This window comes from Cetorhinus maximus, chromosome 14 (genome assembly GCF_964194155.1).
Source record: "Cetorhinus maximus chromosome 14, sCetMax3.hap1.1, whole genome shotgun sequence".
NCBI classification, from domain to species: Eukaryota; Metazoa; Chordata; class Chondrichthyes; order Lamniformes; family Cetorhinidae; genus Cetorhinus; species Cetorhinus maximus.
In genome coordinates, this window is record NC_135892.1 from 30,576,170 (window position 1) to 30,596,397 (window position 20,228).

A 20,228-nucleotide genomic window follows, 5' to 3' on the forward strand; every position below is an offset into this window, starting at 1 on the left:
GAATCTGCAGTTGTTCTCTTAGGACAGAGAAGGTTAGGGAATAATCTTATAATTTAATTTAAATTATTAAATAAATTTATTTTATATATAAATATATAATAATAAATATATATATATATATTATTATTATATATAATAAATAATTTAAGAGCAAATAAGGAAAAATTGTTTCCAGTGACAGAAGGGTTGGTTACAAGAGGGTAAAAATTTCTGATAGGCAACAGAGCCAAATATGGCATGAGGGAACATTTTTTTATGTTACGAGTTGCTGCGATCTGGAATGTACTGCTTGACAGAGTAGTGAAAGCAAATTCAATAGCAACTTTCAAAATTGAATTGGATAAGTACTTGAAGGAACACATTTTACTGTGCTACAGGGAAAATGCAAGCGAGTGGCAATAATTGGATAGCTCTACGAAAGAACAGCAAAGGTACAGTGTGCCAACTAGCCTACTTCTGTGCTATATAATTTTATGATCTTGCTTAGGAGAGAGGGGTGATCTTTGGCTGAATTAGACCACTCCAGTAAAAGATATTCAAAATAATTTCCTTAAATTTCTAAGGGGAGCACTTTGAATTAAAAATACTTTTATCACCTTCCCCCACACCCCCCTCCCCCAACTATTAAAGCGTTACTTTCCTTTGATTATGTAAAACCTGCATTCTTTGGCATCATTCTCCATTTAATTAGGTAGAGAACTAAACAGAATACTTGGTAAAGGCTCAGTAGAATGAATCCTAATTTATACATGGGCTAATTGGAATTTAGTTAATCTGAACACAACCATCTTAAATAAATTTGATCAAACGAAAAACACAGCCCCGCTACCATAGAAGCATACAATGGGCTTCACTCCAGAAATACTGCAACACAGGGTGCAAATTGATATATAAACAACAAATTATATTTATATATGTCTTTAATGTCATGAAACATCCCAAGGCACTTCACAGGAGCATTATAAAACAAAATATGGCACTGGGCCACTTAAGGAGATATCAGGTCAGATGAAGAAAATCTTGGTCAAAGAGGTAGTTTTTAAGGAATGTCTTAAATGAGGGGTTGAGAGACTGAGGTGTAGGGAGGAAATGCCAGAGTTTGGGGCCTAAGCAACTGAAAGAATGGCCACCAATAGTGGAGCAACTATGCTTGGGGGTGCTCAAAAGGCCAGAATTAGAGGAATACAGATATCTCGTGGGGGGAGGGGGGTGTAGTGGGGTTGAAGGAGATTACATAGATAGGAGGGGCAAGGCCATGAAGGGATTTAAAGATAAGATTGAGAATTTTGAAATCAATATAAGCAATATAATTTAGGTACCCCTTCAATACATACCAACATCATCTCCTAAACATCCTGTGTTTTGCACCTTATTGCAAACGTTAAGGCGAACAAAATTTCCTCTGACTTTACGGTCATATACAATGTAGCCTTGATTGATTTGTAGTGAGTTTAGGTCAAATAAATGGCCTGGATAGATAAATACGCAGAATTAGAAACATCATCTGCAGGTAAATTTGGAACAAATCTTCAGTTGGATAAGTGAAGCACAATATTTTAACGTGAGAACAAAATATATCAGCTCATAAAAAAGTAAAAGAATTTCTATGCAAGACAATGCCATTGTGGAACACAAAGCTATAAATTTATCCTTAAAGAAAACATTTTTCACATAAAACACAAGTTGAAGTTAACAAACGCTGCAATCTTTGAATATTTGCTGTATCTGATTAAGCATTAAAAGTGAGGTAATACTCTTCTTTAGAAGAGCCAAAATGCTGCAGATACTGAAAACCAGAAACAAAAAAACAGGTAATTCAGGAAATACCCAGTTGATAAGTCAGCATCTGTGGTAAGAACTTGAGGTAACATTTCAGTTGTGGATCAAGTTCTGGTGAAAGCTGTGCACACAAAACATCAGTTCATCTCATGTTCTCTCCACAGATGCAAACTGACCCCAATGTTTCCAGCTGTTGCTATTCTTGCTTAGGATTATGCACGTTATTTTGATTTATCCTGGGTGCTATCTAGGAGCAAGTTAGTTTCATTATAGATTTTGTGAAGACAGGTTAGGTTTCCAGTCAACAATCTGTTTTCATTTTACCACTTGTTGCTTTCTGGGCTTCTTATTACATTTCCATGTCAGATAACGTTTTGTAATTAGTCTAATTGTTGACAAGAGTTCAATGTGGAGCTTACTGCTTCAAGATTTACAGTAAATTTCATCAAATGTCGTCACTATTTGGCCGTTTCAAAAGTGATGTTGCCACAAAATGCATATTACTGACCTGTAACTGGGTTAGTCACAACACAATCATTGTGTACAATCTTGGTCACTGGGCAAGCGACAGCCGTAAACCACAAAAACGTATACTCACAATCTTGAATAGCAGTGATCAAATCTGGCTGTGTGTTCTACAGAAAGATAGATTACTTTTAAAATGCACATTCGTATTATCTTACAATGCCAATAAGCATTTGCTGACCAAAGTTCTTTTTACACTAGTTTTGCCAAAATAAGTGACAAAACTTCCCAATTAGCACCCATACATTTGACATTTAAGTGCACTTAGTGGGTTTACTGTCAGAGCACAAGCCAATTATTTTTTGAGGCAAGATTCTGTTCCAGTTCAGTGCATCCCAGGTTACAGCACATTCTACCTATCCTGGACAAAATTTACTTGAACTAAACAAATCCTATACATCTTTATACAAAAATAAAGTCAGTAACCAGTTATCCTGGACAGAAATATCTGGCTACAGTTAATGCATTTAACTTCTTCACCATCTACATGTCTGACCCTTCTATGAAAAGCTCTGCACCTCAGGGCAATTTTATACTTCAGTGGCCACCAGACTCAGGCTCACATATGTTCACTTCTTTCATATTCTTGTATATATGAAACAAAACTGCACTGCATTATTAGTCCATTACAAGTAGTTTATACAGGTTTATATTTGATCACCTTTCCACTTTCCATGCCATATTAGACCTACAGACCTGAATATCGCATAAAAGTGATCAGGAGATTTGCTTTGCATTTCTCTCCAACATTCTTCTTTAAATGTCCTTGATCTTTGCTGTACACCTGCACAGCGGAGTATAGGAGCAGTGTGCGCAGAGGATCATGGAGAAACGCATAATCCATTACTCTTGGATAGTGGGATTTATCTTCTGAAAGACTCATTTTAGTCAGCAATGCACATGCTCTGCCTAATACATTGAGCTTCAGTAAGTGAGCCTCTGCCATTCCACCTCAATGCAGCTACAGGAGGTGAGATCTGCAGGACGAAATGCAACAGCTCAAAAGTTACTTTGACAGCACCTCTCTTTCTTATGGTGTCTTACACAAGGACGACAGGAACAGCAATACTGTGGGAACACATTCCCAAGTGTCTCATAATTCTGAATTGGACACATTGCTAGCCCTTCTTTATCACCAAATCAATATCCTGGAACTCAATGGCCTTGTGGGAGTATCAACCCCACAACAATATCAGCAGCTCAAGGGGAAGGCTGACCAAAACTCAGGGAAATTAAGAATGGGCAATGTCATTTTGCCCAGCATCATCTACACCCAGAGAACAAATACAGATCAATTTACACTAAAAATAAGGGAGCTAACAGTCCTACAAAGCTGGATTAGGTATTGCACATACCATTTAACGCTCAAAATTTCAGCGAGATTGGCTGGTGAGGTGTAGACTAAAGAGGTCCTTTCACTAATAATCTACCAGCTAAAAATAATTTACAGAACTAAACAATATCTCAGTTACCTTCTCGTACGATATTCAACCTAGGTGGATGTGCAGAGCACACCAGTTGTGCATTCCCAGAGACATGCATTCATATGGCAGTGACGCTTAATCAATATTTTGCCTCAGTTTTCACGGTGGAGGACACTAGAACCACCCCAATACTAACAGGTAGTGCAAAGGATATAGCGAAGGAGGAACTTAGAACAATCACCATCACTAGAGAAAAAGTACTGAGCAAACTATTGGATTAAAGGGTGACAAATCCCCAGGACCTGATGGCCTACATCCCAGGAAGTGGCAGTGGAGATAGTGGATGCATTAGCTATAATATTCTAAAATTCCCTGGATTTTGGAACAGTTCCATTGGATTGGAAAAATGCTAATATAACGCCCTTATTCAAAAAGGGGTGAGGCAGAAAGTAGGAAACTATAGACCAGTTAGTTTAACTGGTGTCGTTGGGAAATTGTTGGAATCCATTATTAAGGAAGTAGTAATGGGGCATTTGGAAAGTCAACATGCAATCCATCAGAGTCAGCATGGTTTTATGAAGAGTAAATCGTGTTTGACTAATTTGCTAGAGTTCTTTGAAGATGTGACAAGCAAAGTGGATAATGGAGATCTTGTAGATGTGGTATATCTGGACTTCCAGAAGGCCTTTGATAAGGTCCCACACAAAAGATTAATACACATGATAAGATCACTTGGAGTTAGGGGTAATATATTAGCTTGGATAGAGGATTGGCTAACCAACAGAAAGCAGAGAGTCGGGATAAATGGGTCTTTTTCTGGATGGCAAGCTGTAACTAGTGGGATGCCACAGGGTTCGGTCCTTGGGCCCCAACTATTTACAATCTATATTAATGACTTAGATTCAGGGATAGACGGTACTATAGTTAAATTTGCAGATGACACCAAAATAGGTGGGAAAGTAAGTTGCAATGAAGAAATAAGAAACTTACAAATGGATATGGACAGGTTAGGTGAATGGGACAAAATTTGGCAGATGGAGTTTAACGTGGATAAGTGCGAGGTTATCCATTTTGGTCGGAAGAATAAAAAGGTGACTTATTATTTAAATGGAGAGAAACTTCAGAATGCTTCAGTGCAGAGGGAGATCTGCGTGTCCTCGTGCATGAATCGCTGAAAGCTACTATGCAGGTACAGCAGGTAATAAGGAAGGCAAATGGAATTTTGGCATTTACTGTTAAAGGAAGAGAGTATAAAAATAGGGAACTGTCGTTGCAATTGTACAAGGCATTGGTGAGACCGCACCTGGAGTACTGTGCACAGTTTTGGTCCCCTTACTTAAGGATGTAGTTGCACTGGACGCGATTCAGAGGAGGTTCACTAGATTGATTCCAGAGATGCGGGGCTTGTCTTACGAGGAGAAAGTGAGCAGTTTAGGTCTATACTCACTAGAGTTTAGAAGGATGAGGGGAGATCTAATTGAGGTATACAAGATGCTAAAGGGGATAGGGACAAAGTAGACGTGGAGCGGCTGTTTCCCCATGTGGGGCATTCTAGAACGAGGCGCCATAGTTTTAGGCTAAGGGGTGGTAGATTTAAATCAGAGATGAGGAGGAATTACTTTTCTCAAAGGGTCATGAATCTGTGGAATTCACTACCTCAGGGTGCAGTGGACGCCGGGACGCTGAATAAATTTGAGATAGACAAACAGATTTTTAATTAGTAATGGGTTGAAAGGTTATGGGGAAAGGGCAGGAAATTGGAGTTGAGGCCAAAATGAGATCAGCCATGATCGTAATGCACGAGGGGCTGAATTGCCTACTTCTGCTCCTAGTTCTTATGTTATGTTCTTATATCGTCCAGAAGGTTATCTTAGGACAACGGTATATACGATAGCAGATTCTTGATAAACAAGGGGGTGAAAGATTATCAGGGGTAGGCAGGAGGTTATAATCACATCAGTCATGAAATTACTGAATGACAGAGCATGCTTTAGGGGCCGAGTGGCCTACTTCTGTTCCTAATTCGTATGTAGGTCATATGTCCCAGGCATCGACAGGAGAAGTAACAGAGTGTTACAGATTAAATAGTCAAGTTACAAATTAAGCAGACATGCTTCAAGCATCACACAAGGAACCCAAGAAAAATAAAGTAAAACAAGGGCTTGAAGGTAGGCTTTCCACATTATAATTCAATGTTTCCTACACGTTTTTCATTCCCTATTTTCATCTAACTCAGAATAAAAATCTTGCTCCCAAACTAAGACTTACAATTGCATCTTTATCACATTTAAATCGTATGATTGTGGTCTTATTGCGCCTTCCATCAGGACATAGGTCACCATTTTGATACTGTAGGATAAGCAGACCGTGTTCTTCCCACTTTGGCCCTGAAACTACTTCACCAAGGTTTGTGTATTTGTTGCCATTCTTCAGGCAGGCAGCTGCATTCAGGGGACAGGCCCAGCTGCCTACAAAAGATGAAAAACAAGTTAAAACAAACCAATGATTAAGTAAATATGCAAACCGCTGAGTAATTTTATAAAAACTAACCAGAACAAAATCAATGCACAAGAATTCTAACCACGTGATGCTTAACCTTATGCATAGACAAAAACAAAGAGTTCTCATAAAGAACAGTCAGCTTTCAATCATGATGCAGCTCAGACACAAGTTCTCAACTCTTATTCAAATCCTCGCCAAATTATGTTAAACAAATATTTCCTTAAAATGCGGAAGTTACCTATAGATTTGTTTTCCAGAATTGCACATTCCCATCAGATTTTGGACAACTTGAATTTCCAAATTAATAATGCAGCGCTTCACCATTAAACTATTGTACACAGCACAAACATTAGAGTTTAGGCACAGCTCAAAATCCCAGCAACATCTGCTATGCCATTCCAGATATCACAATGAAAGGGATTTTTACAGTATAAATAGGTTATTTATCTTCCTGTAAGGATCAATTTGGTAGAATCCATTTTAACAGGCTGAGTGGAATTGGTATGAAAAAAGGAACAAAGGAAAATAAATGAAGGGAAAGAAAAGAAGGGCAGGAGGGAAAGACACTGCAATTATACAGCTTATTTTACCACCTCAGGACATCCCAAAACACTATAAATCAAATAATTACTTTAAGTGCAATGTAGGAAATGCAGCAGGAAATTTGCACACAGCAAGGTTCCACAAACAGCAAAGAGATAAGCAACCATATAATCTGCTCGAGTGATGTTGGATGAGGGATATTATTGGTCAGGACACTAGGAAGAACTCCTCTAATTATGGAATGATACAGCACAGGTTGAGTCCATTGTGTCTGTGGCAGCTGATGGAAAGAGATGTCCAATTTAGTTCCAGTCACCTGCTCAGCCCCATGCTGTGCAATTCTCTCACCAGATACTTAACCATTTCCCTTTTGGAAGTTATTATCTGCTGCACCATCCTTTCAGACAATACATTCAAAGTAATAACAAGCTGCATAAATAGATTCTCACGTCTTGTTCTTTTGCTTAAATCTGTCTCTTCTGGTCATGAAGCTTTCTGCTAGTGGAAACAATTCCTCCTTATTTACTTTATCAAGCCGATTCATTGTTTTGAACATCTCTATCAAATCTCGCCTTCACTTTCTCTGCTCCAAAATAAAACAATCCCAACTTCACTTGTGTCTCCAGCATAGCTGAAGTCGTTCATCCCTGGTACCATTCTAACGAATCCAAGTCCCTCATTGTTTTCCATTTCTATTGTTGCACCTCAACTCAGAATCCTAGGTTAGTCCTAGTCTGGTTGTCCAGTTGCCAATGCAAATGGTGGGAGGGTCCAAATCACTAAGCAAAAACAAGCCCTGGCTCCTCCTCAACCATCTTCTTTTACCTCTTCCCTCTCCCTTCTACAATAATTTCTCTCAAATACCAAATTCAAAAGACGAAGGTTATCCCCTCAGTTTCATCAGCTTCTATCCACCATGTTAGGCTAATTTCCCAACTTGCACATCATTTATTAAACAACCAGCACATTTTGCCCATGGCATGCTAAATTATTTTACTGCGGTACAGGCATAGTGAACAGATTTGAGAATTTGCCATAGCAAATCTCAAAGGAGGATATGAAGTCGGATCTTGCTGAAACCAAAGTAAACTAACCTTTATGCTCCAGTCATAGTGATTACCCATAATGGAAATCGAACATTTAAGCTAATTTAATATTAGTTCTCGAAAGAAACGACAGGGACTCAGAATTTATGGAATTTGACTTTGTTTCTTTCTCCTCCTCGTCTGAAAATTTTAGAAATTCCTTTGGTCACAACTTTGACCAAGTCATGGTGAATGCACTAGCACTTTCCTTTAATGCTACAATTTCAATGAAATAGTAAATGCCAACAGCCAAAGAATGGTTCTCTACCAAATGCCATGTAGTTACATACTCCTGTTGTTGAGTGCACTCACCATTTTTTGGGACTAGTGACTTGCAAATGTTGATGTAATACTTCTGCGCACCACCTGGTTGCTGTTCGATCTCCCAGTTCCTTTGGGACTGTGATAAAGGAGTAAGGTCATAGGAATTCCCATCACTATCCCTGAAAGGGAAGATTAGAGTTTTAAATTAAGTAATCTTGCATTGGTTTTTATTGCTTGTGTTTCCTAAACTACCAATAAGGATACCCTAACTGTAATGAACAGCAGTTCTGTAATACAATTAAAAACTTTTAAAGATTCACATCATGGTACAATCAAGATCAGTAAAGAAATGGAAACAGTAAGTGTGAAAAATGCATTGTTAGGATCACAAATGTTTCAAGTGCATTAATTGCTCTGCATTCAAGAAATTCCAAATCTTAAAAAAATGACCATAACTTTGTAAAGTCAACTGTCCTTCTGATTGTGCACATGATTACATTTTGCTCTTGGGTGAACCATTGCTTGCTGCTAAATTGTCCATTACCATACCAAGCATTGCAATATAATGCAACTCGAACTTGGTTCTGTTCTCAATTCATACATCAATTTTGATTTAGCAATTACACTTTAACAACATTTACTTCACTAGAAATTTATTAAAGCAAACATACCTCAATGTGCAGTCAATGGATTTGAATGGCGGACAAGCATATGACGTATGCCATTCAAACAGGTAGGTGCAGTCTGGAGTTTCCCTCAAATACAATGGCTGGCCCTGTGAGGGAAGGAAAAATGTAAACTTACATATATCCCGGTGTCTTAAGCACAAATTATAACCGAAGCTTGCAATTTTATAATGTTTTTCAAACATATTATCCTGGTAGTTTCACTAAAAATGAAGAGATCATTGGTAATTTCACTAAAAATGAAGAGTTTTGTGCAAAGCATTTATTGAAATGCTTATTTAATGCATTAACTGTTTGATATTTGAATCAAGCCATAGGTTACTTCAAGTAGTGTTTTATCACTATAAAAGAAAGATATACAGAGATCGGCTCTCAGACCATTATGTCATGTCCTAATCACACCTGCCACTAGAAAGGGAAAATACTTGAATGAGGGGGAACAAAGGGCACTGGAGAAAAAAATAAATTCTCTCAGTAGTACCATCTGGTCCAATATGGAACCAGGGAGAATAAATGTCCAAGGAACTTTGGTCTGCGATAAGTTAGTTGATCTCAGGCAAATTTCCTATTCCTGATGTTGCCATCAAGTCTCAACTACTTTTAAGGACATTATTATTGGCATTGGGCTCAGAGGATTGGATTCAGTTGTCATGACACTCAGTCTGCTAACTGTCATTATGTAGACTAGACAAGGTGAACTCTATTTAAATATATCTGTATATTTTAGCTCAACAGCATAACTATATTTAGTAACTGAAAGAGGTTACCAAGTCAAACTAAACTTCCTTCCCTTCTCAAAATAGCCTCACCTTCATCGTATTCTTCATTCTCTTCTGTACCTTGAAGCTAATGTAATTATTTCAATTTATTTATGGTGTTGCATTTAATATCCTTTGCTATAACATCTATAATTTGTTTCTGGGCAAATATTTCCACCCTGGCTTCCTTTTTACTCAAAATTTTTAAGTCTATTTGTATTCTCTACATATCTCGATAGGTTTCCTTTTCTGGACTAACTTCACCAGATGTTGCTTTGTTTAAAACTTAATATGAAGATGCTCTACATCATTCTTCCTTTTCATCTTATTTTCCCACCCAATACCCAAAATGTTCCTTCCCTCGACTTTATTTCTTTCGTCTTCCATGGTCCTTAACAATCCAGATATCAAATCACAAAACAAAATAAATGATAATTTCTCTGAATCATAGCATGTTCTAAATCGACTTACTTTCTTTAATCCTAGCCAAAAGCCTCTTATTCTGTATATCTATTCCACTAAATATTGCATAGCAATTTTTCTGCTATTCATCATATTTGCACGTATTGATTAATATATTTTTCACTTTATCATGTTGGGGGCAGGGGCATTAACAGCATTTTGGTCCTAGTTTTAAATATTTCATAAACGACAAATGTAAGAAAAATAATAGAATTATTTAACACTCCACTGACTCTCACTTAAGTCCAGAGTTTTGACCCAGCGACAGTGAAGGAACAGCGATATATTTCTGAGTCAGAGTGGTGAGTGGCTTGGGGAGGGAGGGGGAACGACTTCCAGGTGGTGGTGTTCCCATGTGTCTGCGCATGTCCTTCTAGATGGTAGTGGTCACGGGTTTGGAAGGTGCTGTCTAAGGAGGCTTGGTGAGTTCCTGCAGCTTATCTTGTAGATGGTACACACTGCTGCCACTTTGTGTCAGTGGTGCAGGGAGTGAATGTTTGCGGATGTGGTGTCAATCAAGCAGACTGCTTTGTCCTGGATGATGTCAAGCTTCTTGAGTGTTGTGGGAGCTGCACTCATCCAGGCAAGTGGAAAGTATTCCATTACACTCCTGACTTGTGCTTTGTAAATGGTGGACAGGCTTTGGAGAGTCAGGTGGTGAGTTACTCGCCGCGAGATTCCTAGCCTCTGACCTGCCCTTGTAGCCACAGTATTTTTATGGCTAGTCCAGTTCAGTTTCTGGTTAATGGAAATCCCCAGGATGTTGACAGTGGGGGATTCAGCAATGGTACACCACTGAATGTCAAGGGGCGATGGTTAGATTCTTTCTTGTGGGAGATGGTCATTGCCTGGCACTTGTGTGGAATGAATGTTACTTGCAACTGTCAGCCCAAGCATGGATAGTGTCCAGGTTATGCTGCATTTGGACATGAACTGTTCCTACCATTACCATCAAACCAGGGGATCAACCCTGGTTCAATGAAGAGTGCACAGGGCATACCAGGAGCAGCAAGCATACTCAAAAATGAAGTGTCAACCTGGTGAAGCTACAACACAGAACTACTTGCATGCCAAACAGCATAAGAAACATGCCATAGACAGGGCTAAGTGATCCCACAACCAACAGATCAGATCTAAGCTCTGCATTCCTGCCACATCCAGTGGTGAATCGTGGTGGACAATTAAACAACTCACAGGAGGAGGCAGCTCCAAATATATCCCCATCCTCAATGATGGGGGAGTGCAAAAGACAAGGCTGAAGCATTTGTAACAATCTTCAGCCAGAAGTGCAGTAGATGATCCATCTCGGTCTCCTCCGGAGGTCCCCAGCATCACAGATACCAGTCTTCAGCCAATTTGATTCATTCCATATGATATCAAGAAATGGTTGCCGGCACTGGATACTGCAAAGGTTATGAGTCCTAACAACATTCCAGCAATAGTACTAAAGACTTGGGCTCCAGAACTAGCTGCACCCCTAGCCAAGCTGTTCCAGTACAGCTACAACACTGGCATTTACCTGGCAATGTGGAGAATTGCCCAGGTATGTCCTGTCAACAAAAAGCAGGACAAATCTAACCTAGCCATTTACCACCCCATCAGTCTAATCTTTATCATCAGCAAAGTAATGGAAGGAGTTGTTGACAGTGGTATCAAGCAGCACTTAATAATAACCTGCTCACTGACACACAGGGCCAGGGTCGCTCAGCTCCCAATCTCATTACAGCCTTAGACCAAGCATGGACAGAAAGAGCTGAACTCCACAGCTGAGCTGAGACAGCCACTAACATCGAGGCAGAATTTGACCGAGTGTGGCATCAAGGAACCCTGGCAAAACTAGGGTTAATGAGAATCAGGGGGAAAAAACTCTCCATTGGTTAGATTCATACCTAGCACAAAGGAAGGTGGTTGTGATGCTGGAGGTCAATCATCTCAGTCCAAGGACATCACTACAGGGAGTTCCTCAGGGTAGTGCCCTAGGCTTAACCATCTTCAGCTGCTTCATAGATGATCTTCGCTCCTAAGGTCAGAAGTGGGGGTGTTCGATGATGATCACACAATGTTCAGCACCATTCGCGACTTCAGATACTGAAGCAGTCCATTCCCATATGCAGCAAGATCTGGACAACATTCAGGCTTGGGCTAATAAGTGGCAAATAACATTCACACTATTCAAGTGCTGGGCAATGACCACTCCAAAATGAGAATCTAACCTTCTCTCCTTGACATTCAATGACATTAGCATCGCTGAATCCCCCACCAACATCCGGAGGGGTTACCACTGACCAGAAACTGAACTGGACCAGCCATATAAATACTTTGGCAACAAGAGCAGATCAGAGGCTGGGAATTCTGCAGAGAGCGGCTCATCTCCTAACTCTCCAAAGTCTGAACACTATCTACAAGACAGAAGTCAGGAGTGTGATGGAATACTCTCCCCTTACCTGGATGAGGCAGCTCCAACAACACAAGAAGCTCGACACCACCCAGGACAAAGCAGCCCACTTGATTGCAATCCATCCACCACCTTCAGCAACCACTCCCTCTACCACCGACAGATCAGGGGAGCAGTGTGTACCATCTACAAGATGCATTGCAGCAACTCACCAAGACTCCTTCAACAACACCTTCCAAAACCAGTACCTCTGCTGCTTAGAAAGAGGGCAGCTGCAGATGCATGGGAACACGATCACCCGCAAAGTTCCCGTCCAATCCACACACCATCCTGACTTGGAACTATATTGCCATTCCTTCACTGTCACCAGGTCAAAATCCTGGAACTCCCTCCCTAACAGCATTCCCGTGAAAGAATAAAAAAGATACACCATTGTCCCAATTTTTATTCATACATCTTTTCCTCGTGAATGTTATGCTTCACACAAGTGTTTGTTAGCACTGTGGAGCAGGGCACTTTCCACTTTGGGTACCTAGTTCTAGTTTAGGTGCAGCACACTGACTCACAAAATTCTCTCTATTCTTCCCTAACAATGCACCTCAGCTACAATCTCTGAAGAGCACTCCATACCATACTGACATTTTACCATTTCTCACAGCAGTTTGAGAGATTATCCCAATTTCTATTCCAATCTGCGTTGAATTTTAACTCAAGTCTCCATTCCTTTTGGCTTTCTAGCCTGATGTCATGACCATACTGAACTCTCAATTGCAATGACTAAGAATCTGCACTAACTGGATTCTTCTTCAGATACAGGTACACCTAATATAAAAGTAGAATGGTGACAATACTCAGTAGGTCACTAAGTACCTGTAGAGAGAGAAGCAGAGTTAATGTTTCAGGTCAATAACCTGTTGTCAGAAAAGTCCATTCTTATTTCAGATTTCGAGCACCTGGAGAACTTTACTCTTGCATAGCTGATACTGTTATGTTCTGAAAGCTGCTTGATAACAAAGAGATCAAGTCTCGGCTTCTCCAGAGTTTTATTCTGAAGACATAAAACTCCACAGACCCATTGTCTCACCTGTTTTTCCTTTATATACACCAAGTACTTAGCTTGTTAACTTACAATTACCCACTCAAACACCCCTTGACAGTTAAGTGTTCCCTTCCCTAACAGATTCCCAAGTTCTTAAAATGAAAGTTACCCTTGAGTATATATATCGGAAAAAGACGGATCGTTTCCATAACACAATCAATATATTTTTCTTTATTCAATAAATCCTCCTTATTCTCCCTTCTTAGAATAAAAAAGGAAAACGTGTATAGAAATGTCCAATTCACAATCTCTTTTCGTTAACACAATTTGTATAGTGAACATTTTTCCCCCAAAGTGACTTATTGTCTGTATGATATTCAAAAGGTACAGTTCCCGAATACCCTTTTCAATTTAAAATTTCAGCAAGCATCTTTTGATATGAAGAATGCCATATCCACCGCTTCAAAAAGAAAGAGCGGGTGTCTCCACTGCCAATGTACTTTTTACAACTTATCGCATCTTTTTAGCTTCCCATGCCAAGCTTGGAGTGTCCCTTCTGCATTTGGCACCTCTTTCGTTGGACAGGAGAAAAACTTCCCTTTGAATTTGGTGCCCCTGCTAAAAGACAGCTTTAATTTCAGTTGACTTGCATTCCCAAGCATTTGTAGCTAACAGAGCCGAGATGATCATCAGAATAACTTTTCCTGCTGTAGGTGAATCAACTCATTTCCTGGGGTCACAATTTTTCTTCAAAACTTTCGTACCACTAGCCTGGCTTTAGCTTTATAAGTCTCATCAGGAAGCACCTTTTCCGCAAATCCATCCGAGATAGAGCTTGGTTGTCCCCTATCTGGCACCTCTGTGTATATCCCAAATTCTTTCCAACTATGTAGTTCTTATCTAATTTGTTTGAAGCTACTAAGACTTCTCAATCACATGGGCTTCTGCTCCTTGTAGCATTACCAGTCCCATGGGAGGCCCAACACTGGCCAGTTAAATGCCTGACAGGTACCTAATTGCGTCACGCCTTTCCCTTGGAAGTTCTCTAACCAATGGGGGGGACCCTTGTAGCTGGAATAAAATCTAACCCCAGTTTGCAGTACACCAAGCCCCACATTTACATTAATAACATACATACCATTGCATCACAACATTCTAAACCAATTTAAAGAGGTTACATGGCGTGTCAGCTTTGCATGTTGAGAGGTCAATTTACGGATGCCTCTCTTGGCTGCATTTTGTTCAGGATTTCAAATGCAAAGTTAAGTACCTACTGACCCAGAGTTGCCAGAGCATGCAGCAGAACAATGGAAATCCTGACCTCGTCACTTCCACACTATGATTTCTACAGTTTCTTCAGCAGTCATGAACACCCAGAGACCCATGTGAGGTCCTTTCTAAAGCTAGTTACACTAAGGAGGTGGCTTGATTTGTACAAAGTAAGCATATTTAAGTTATATCAGCAGCATGGACTAGTAGTATTCATCCTGAATTCCTTAGGTCAAGCAGAATCTTGGCAGGAAGCACAGAATGTGAAGCAAACACATGATCAAGAACATGCTTTTTTAAAAAAAAAATGCATTGATGATTGGAGCATAGACCTTACAGCTCTAAATTACTATTAGTTGGACATGAAAATACTCATGCTGGAATGAAGAATTGAATGCAGCCTCAGTCTGTATCTAACACTGCTCTAGACAAGAGGACAGCACTGCTGAGACAATGTGATCGTCTGGTTAGCTTGCTTTATTTGGAGTTACTTGTTCAACAACTGCCAGTCTTGGATCAGAGGTAGCACTTTTGCCTCAGAGTCAGGTGGAGGTCATGGATATAAGCTCCACTTCACAGAAGTGAGCACATAATCTGGACTGATACTTCTGCACTTAGACATGCAGTTTTCAGATGAGACATTAAACCAAAGCCCCATCCGCCCTCTCATATGGGTAAGATAGATCTCATAACACTATTTAATGAACAGTTAGGAGAATTCAATCAGTAGCCAGGACAAAATTTATTCTTCAACCAGTACCTGAAGTTGATCATCTGATCATTTATTTAATTTCTGTTTACTATGTGCAAACTGACAGCCACATTTCCTATGTTACAATAGGGACTACACTTCAAAGAGCATTGCAATGTCTGTAAAACACTCTGGGATGTCCTGAAAAATGTATAAATGCAAGTTAGTTCATGGGATAGGGTGACAGGTCTGAAATGTTAACTCTCTCTCTCCACAGATCTGTCTGACCTGCTGGGTTACTTCCAGCATTTTCTGTTTTATTTCAGATTTCCAGCATCAGCTGTATTTTGCTTTGGAGTTCTTTCATTCCTGGGAGTGTATTACCTAGAGCTGAAGTGGGATTGTGTTGGGAAAATCTTTCGAGTTATCAACAGTCACAGATTGCAACTCTTTTCGAGTACGATCACAGTTCTTGGTTTCCGTGAGTGGGACATGAACCCACAACCCTCTGATTCAAAGGCGAGGGTGCTATGAACTGAGTCACAGCTGAGGTGAACTGAGAAAGGCTACCCATGATCATGTGGATTTTCCTCTCATTTCACTAACGAGTTCTCAGGCTATGTTGTGGTCATAGTAACCTAATTGAAGGTGGATAACTATTGTCCATTTTAACCCACGAAAGCCATCACTATGTTCATGTATGGTTAAAATGGCTATTGAAGGAACACATACAGATACTGACAAGGAAAATCGTTGTGCTTTAGACAGAATCTGAAAGATAACATATCTCCAAATTAAAACTTGGGCCAATGCAAGTCAGTCAAAATAGAACATGGATGGTTGGTGGCAAGTTTCCATTTAGAAAGCAAGAGTTTCACAAATTCTGTTCAGAAAGAACAGAGCAGTGACATACCTTATCCATGGTACTTGCACTTTCCATATGCATTACATATGGTAAACTGAGATGCTGTTTTAATTCTACAGCTACATAACGACAGAATTAAGGCAGACACCTAATTGATGATACAAGATGATACAAGAAACCCCTTTGGTTAAAATAAGTTTTGATAGATTTTAGGTTAAAACTTCACATTTAAATACTCCGTGTTAAGTTCCACTTTGCACTTTGGAAAGTCTTGTATAACAAAGCTGAAATTAAATGTCAAAAGTGTAACTTTATTAACCATGGACATAATGTCAGAAGATTTCTTCTTCAAGTGGCAAGTACTTCCAGTGAAGTGAGAATCAGTCATTATTTTTTCTTACGAGGCATTTGTTTTGAAATTAGACAGTGTAAGTTTTGAACTTAAAAAATGTTTGTTATAAGAAATAGAAATAGATTGAAGGTGGTACTGCACATTAATATTCTCAAACAAAAACAGTTTTAAGGCTGGTGATGCACTTGTAAACTTCATGCAACATAAAATTAATTAGCAGCTCTAAATCACCGTGCAATATTATTTCACTGACTGGAGTTTGGTGGTGATCGCAGTAGAACAGGATGGCTGTTGACCGTTGATAAATTTTATGGCAAATCTCTCCTCTGGTGTAGTTTATCATCATCAATCCATCTTCATAGGTTAAATTCTGGGTAAAGCGCCCTTTAAGATGTCATAGGAAACATAATAAATTAGGTGTTTTCAATATAAACTTTCAATTATAATTAGGACAGAGCGACTGCGAAAATAATCAGAACGAGCCACCATTGAACAGGATAAAATTTGTATCATCAGGCTAATTAATAATTTTTGGCAGCTTAAGTTTTACCTGCAGTCAAAGAAAATTGCCCTCCAAATTAATATTATTAACGACTTCAATTTCCCTAACATAGACTGGGATACAATAGTGTGAATGGCAAAGAGGAGTAAGAGTTTCTAGAATGTTCAGGAGAATTTTCGGCACCATTGTTTCTAGTCTAACAAGGAAGGAGGCATTGCTGGGGTGTCAAGTGGATCAATTATCAGTAGGGGCACATTTAGAAGACAGTGATCAAAATGTCATAAGGTTTAAGCTGGCTAGGGAAAAGGGACAAGGAGCAATTTAGAGTAAAAGCAATTAATTGGGGAAGGGCCAAATTCAAATGGGTTGCAAATAGACACAGCCCAGGCAAACTGGAATCAAAGGTTTGCAGACAAAACTGTAAAGGCAGCCCAACGTTTTGTTAAAAAGGAGATAGTTCAGGTACAATCAGGATACACTCCAATGACAAGGAAAAGTAAGGCAAACAAATCTAAAGCTCCCTTGAAGAGGTACAGAGTGAAATGAAGTTCAAAAAAGGATGCATATGGCAGGTGTGAGGTAGATAAATCAATTGAGTTCTGGGCTGAAGGTCCAGAGGGAGAGTGGAAAAAACAATAAGGGCAGCAAAGAGACATTATAGACTGACAGCTAACATAAAAGGCAATCCAAAAATCTTCTATAGACATGTAAAGAGCAAAGGTGTGGTAACAGGAGTGGGGCTGGTTAGGGACCTAAAAAAGGGTTTCATGCCTTGAGGTGGTGGGGCATGGCTGAGTACCAAATGAGCACTTTGCATCTATCTTTACTAAGGAAGATGTGGCCTGAGTCATAGTAAATGCAGAGGTATGAGGCACAAGCCAGGAGTGTGATTGGAATACTCTCCACTTTTCTGGATGATTGCAGCTCCAATAACACTCAAGAAGCTTGACACCATCCAGGGCAAAGCAGTCCACTTGACTGGCATCCCATCCACACCATGAGGAGGTAGTTAAGACATTTGATTGGCTAAAATTTGATAAAGAGGTGGCAGCGGATAGGCCAGCAGTTGAAAAGTCATCAGGACTGTATGGGATACATCCAAGGATACTGAGGGAAGTAAGGGTGGAAATTGCAGAGGCACTGGCCATAATCTTAAAATCCTCCTTAGATACAAGGGTAATGCTAGAGGACTGGAGAATTGCAAATTTTACACCCTCTTTTGAACAAGCATGTAATCTCAAGTCCAAAAATTTCAGGTCAGTTTAATCTCCGTGGTGAGAAAGCTTTTAAAAGTGTTTTCAATGAAGTAACAGATATGGTAGATGAGAATAAAGTGTTCGATGTTGCGTAAATGGGCTTCCAAAAGGCATTTGATGAAGTGCCATATAACAGGCTTGTCAGCAAAGCAATGGAATAAAAGGGATAGTAGCAGAATGGATACAACGTTGGTTGAGTGACAAGAAACAGTAGTGGTGAACTGGTGTTCTTTGGATTCAAGGCAGGCGCATAGCAGGGTTCCCCAGAGGTCGGTGTTAGGGCCCCTACTTTTCTTGGCATTAATGATCTAGGCTTGGGTGTACGGGACACAATTTCAAAATTTGCAGATGATACAAAACTGTGAGAAGGATAACTTCAAGAGGACATAGGCTGATGGAATGGGCAGACAAGTGGCAGATGAAATTTAATGCAGGGAAGTGTGAAGTAATTCATTTTGGAAGGAAAATAAGAGGCGGCAATATAAAATAAAGGCATAATTACAAAGGGAATGCAGGAGCAGAGAAACCTGGGGGTACATGTGTACAAATCCTTGAAGGTGGCATAGCAGGTTGAGAAAGCAATTAAAAAGGCATATGGAATCCTGGGCTTTATAATTGGAGGCATAAGAGTGCAAAACAAGGAAGTTATGATAAATCTGCTTAAAACACTGGTTCGGGCACAACTAGAGTATGGTGCCAGGCACCACACTTTTGGAAGGATGTAGTGGCATTAGGGAGAGTGCAGAAACAAAACATGAGTGGCTCCAGGTATGAGGAATTGCAGTTATGTGGACAAATTGAAGAAACTGAGGCTCTTCTCAGTGGGGAAGGTTAAGAGGTGATTTGATAGAGGTTTTCAAAATCATACATGTTCTGGACAGAGTAAACGGAGAGAAACGTTCCTGTTTGCAAAAGGATCAAGAACCAGAGGATATCAATTTAAGGTGATTTGCTGAAGCAATGGTGACATGAGGAAAAACTTTTCTTTCAAAAACAAAGGTGAATGGTTAGGATCTGAAATGCACTGCCCAAGAGTGCAGTGATGGAGGAAGCTTCAATCGTGACATTTAAAATGGAATTGGATAATTCCTGCAGAGAAAAAAAATTGCAGGGCTATGGGGAAAAAGGTGGGGTAGTGGGAGTAGGCAAGTTGCTCGAATAGCCTTCTTCTGTGCTGTAAGCACTGATTCTTATCTTGCTTTTCATCTACAGAGCAGGTTCAGAAAGAAACCAGAACAAGTTTCTGCAGCTGGTCAGTTGCAAACTTTGAGATTATGGAACTATATTAAGTATGAGAACATGTGTACAACAGCAAAGGGCTGGAGAGGAACTTGCAGTGGAGGGGGAGGACCCAGTCATCATAGTCCATGTTGGTACCAACACAGGCCAGACAAAGGAGGTCCTGCATAGTCAGTATGATGAGCTTGGCACCAAATTAAGCAGGACCTCAGAGGTCAATCTCTGGATTATTACCTGAGCCACGTGCAAATTGGCATAGGCCAAATCAGGTTAGGGGGATGAATGTGTGGCTCAAAGTCTGGTGTGGGAGAAGTGGTTTCTGGCTCGTGGGACACTGGCACCAATACTGGGGAAAGTTGGATCTGTGCCATTGGGATGGTCTACACCTGAACTGTGCTGGGACCAGTGTTCTTGCATAACTAGGGAAGTAGAGAGGGTTTTAAACTAAGTAGTGGGCGCAAGGGGTCAAATTTGCAAAGATGTGGTAAATCAAAAAGTAGAGGCAGGGCAAAAGAGATAGGTATTATTACGGAAATGAAAAACAGGCGTAGGGGATGGGGGAAGTGGTAGAGAGTACAAATCTAACAGTAAA

General features: G+C 40.0%; 1 protein-coding gene across 1 annotated transcript in view; it reads right to left on the reverse strand.

Annotated features, from left to right (window-relative positions):
• igf2r (insulin-like growth factor 2 receptor) overlaps positions 1-20,228 on the reverse strand; it is a 223,537-nt gene that overhangs the window by 48,990 nt on the left and 154,319 nt on the right. Inside the window, exons 28-33 of the mRNA XM_078556726.1 lie at positions 16,893-17,023; positions 8,794-8,897; positions 8,171-8,301; positions 5,997-6,196; positions 2,288-2,414; positions 1,335-1,469 (exon numbers count right to left, since the gene is read on the reverse strand). Of these exons, the coding sequence (XP_078412852.1) occupies positions 1,335-1,469; positions 2,288-2,414; positions 5,997-6,196; positions 8,171-8,301; positions 8,794-8,897; positions 16,893-17,023 (828 nt within the window). The remainder of the gene's footprint in view (positions 1-1,334; positions 1,470-2,287; positions 2,415-5,996; positions 6,197-8,170; positions 8,302-8,793; positions 8,898-16,892; positions 17,024-20,228) is intronic.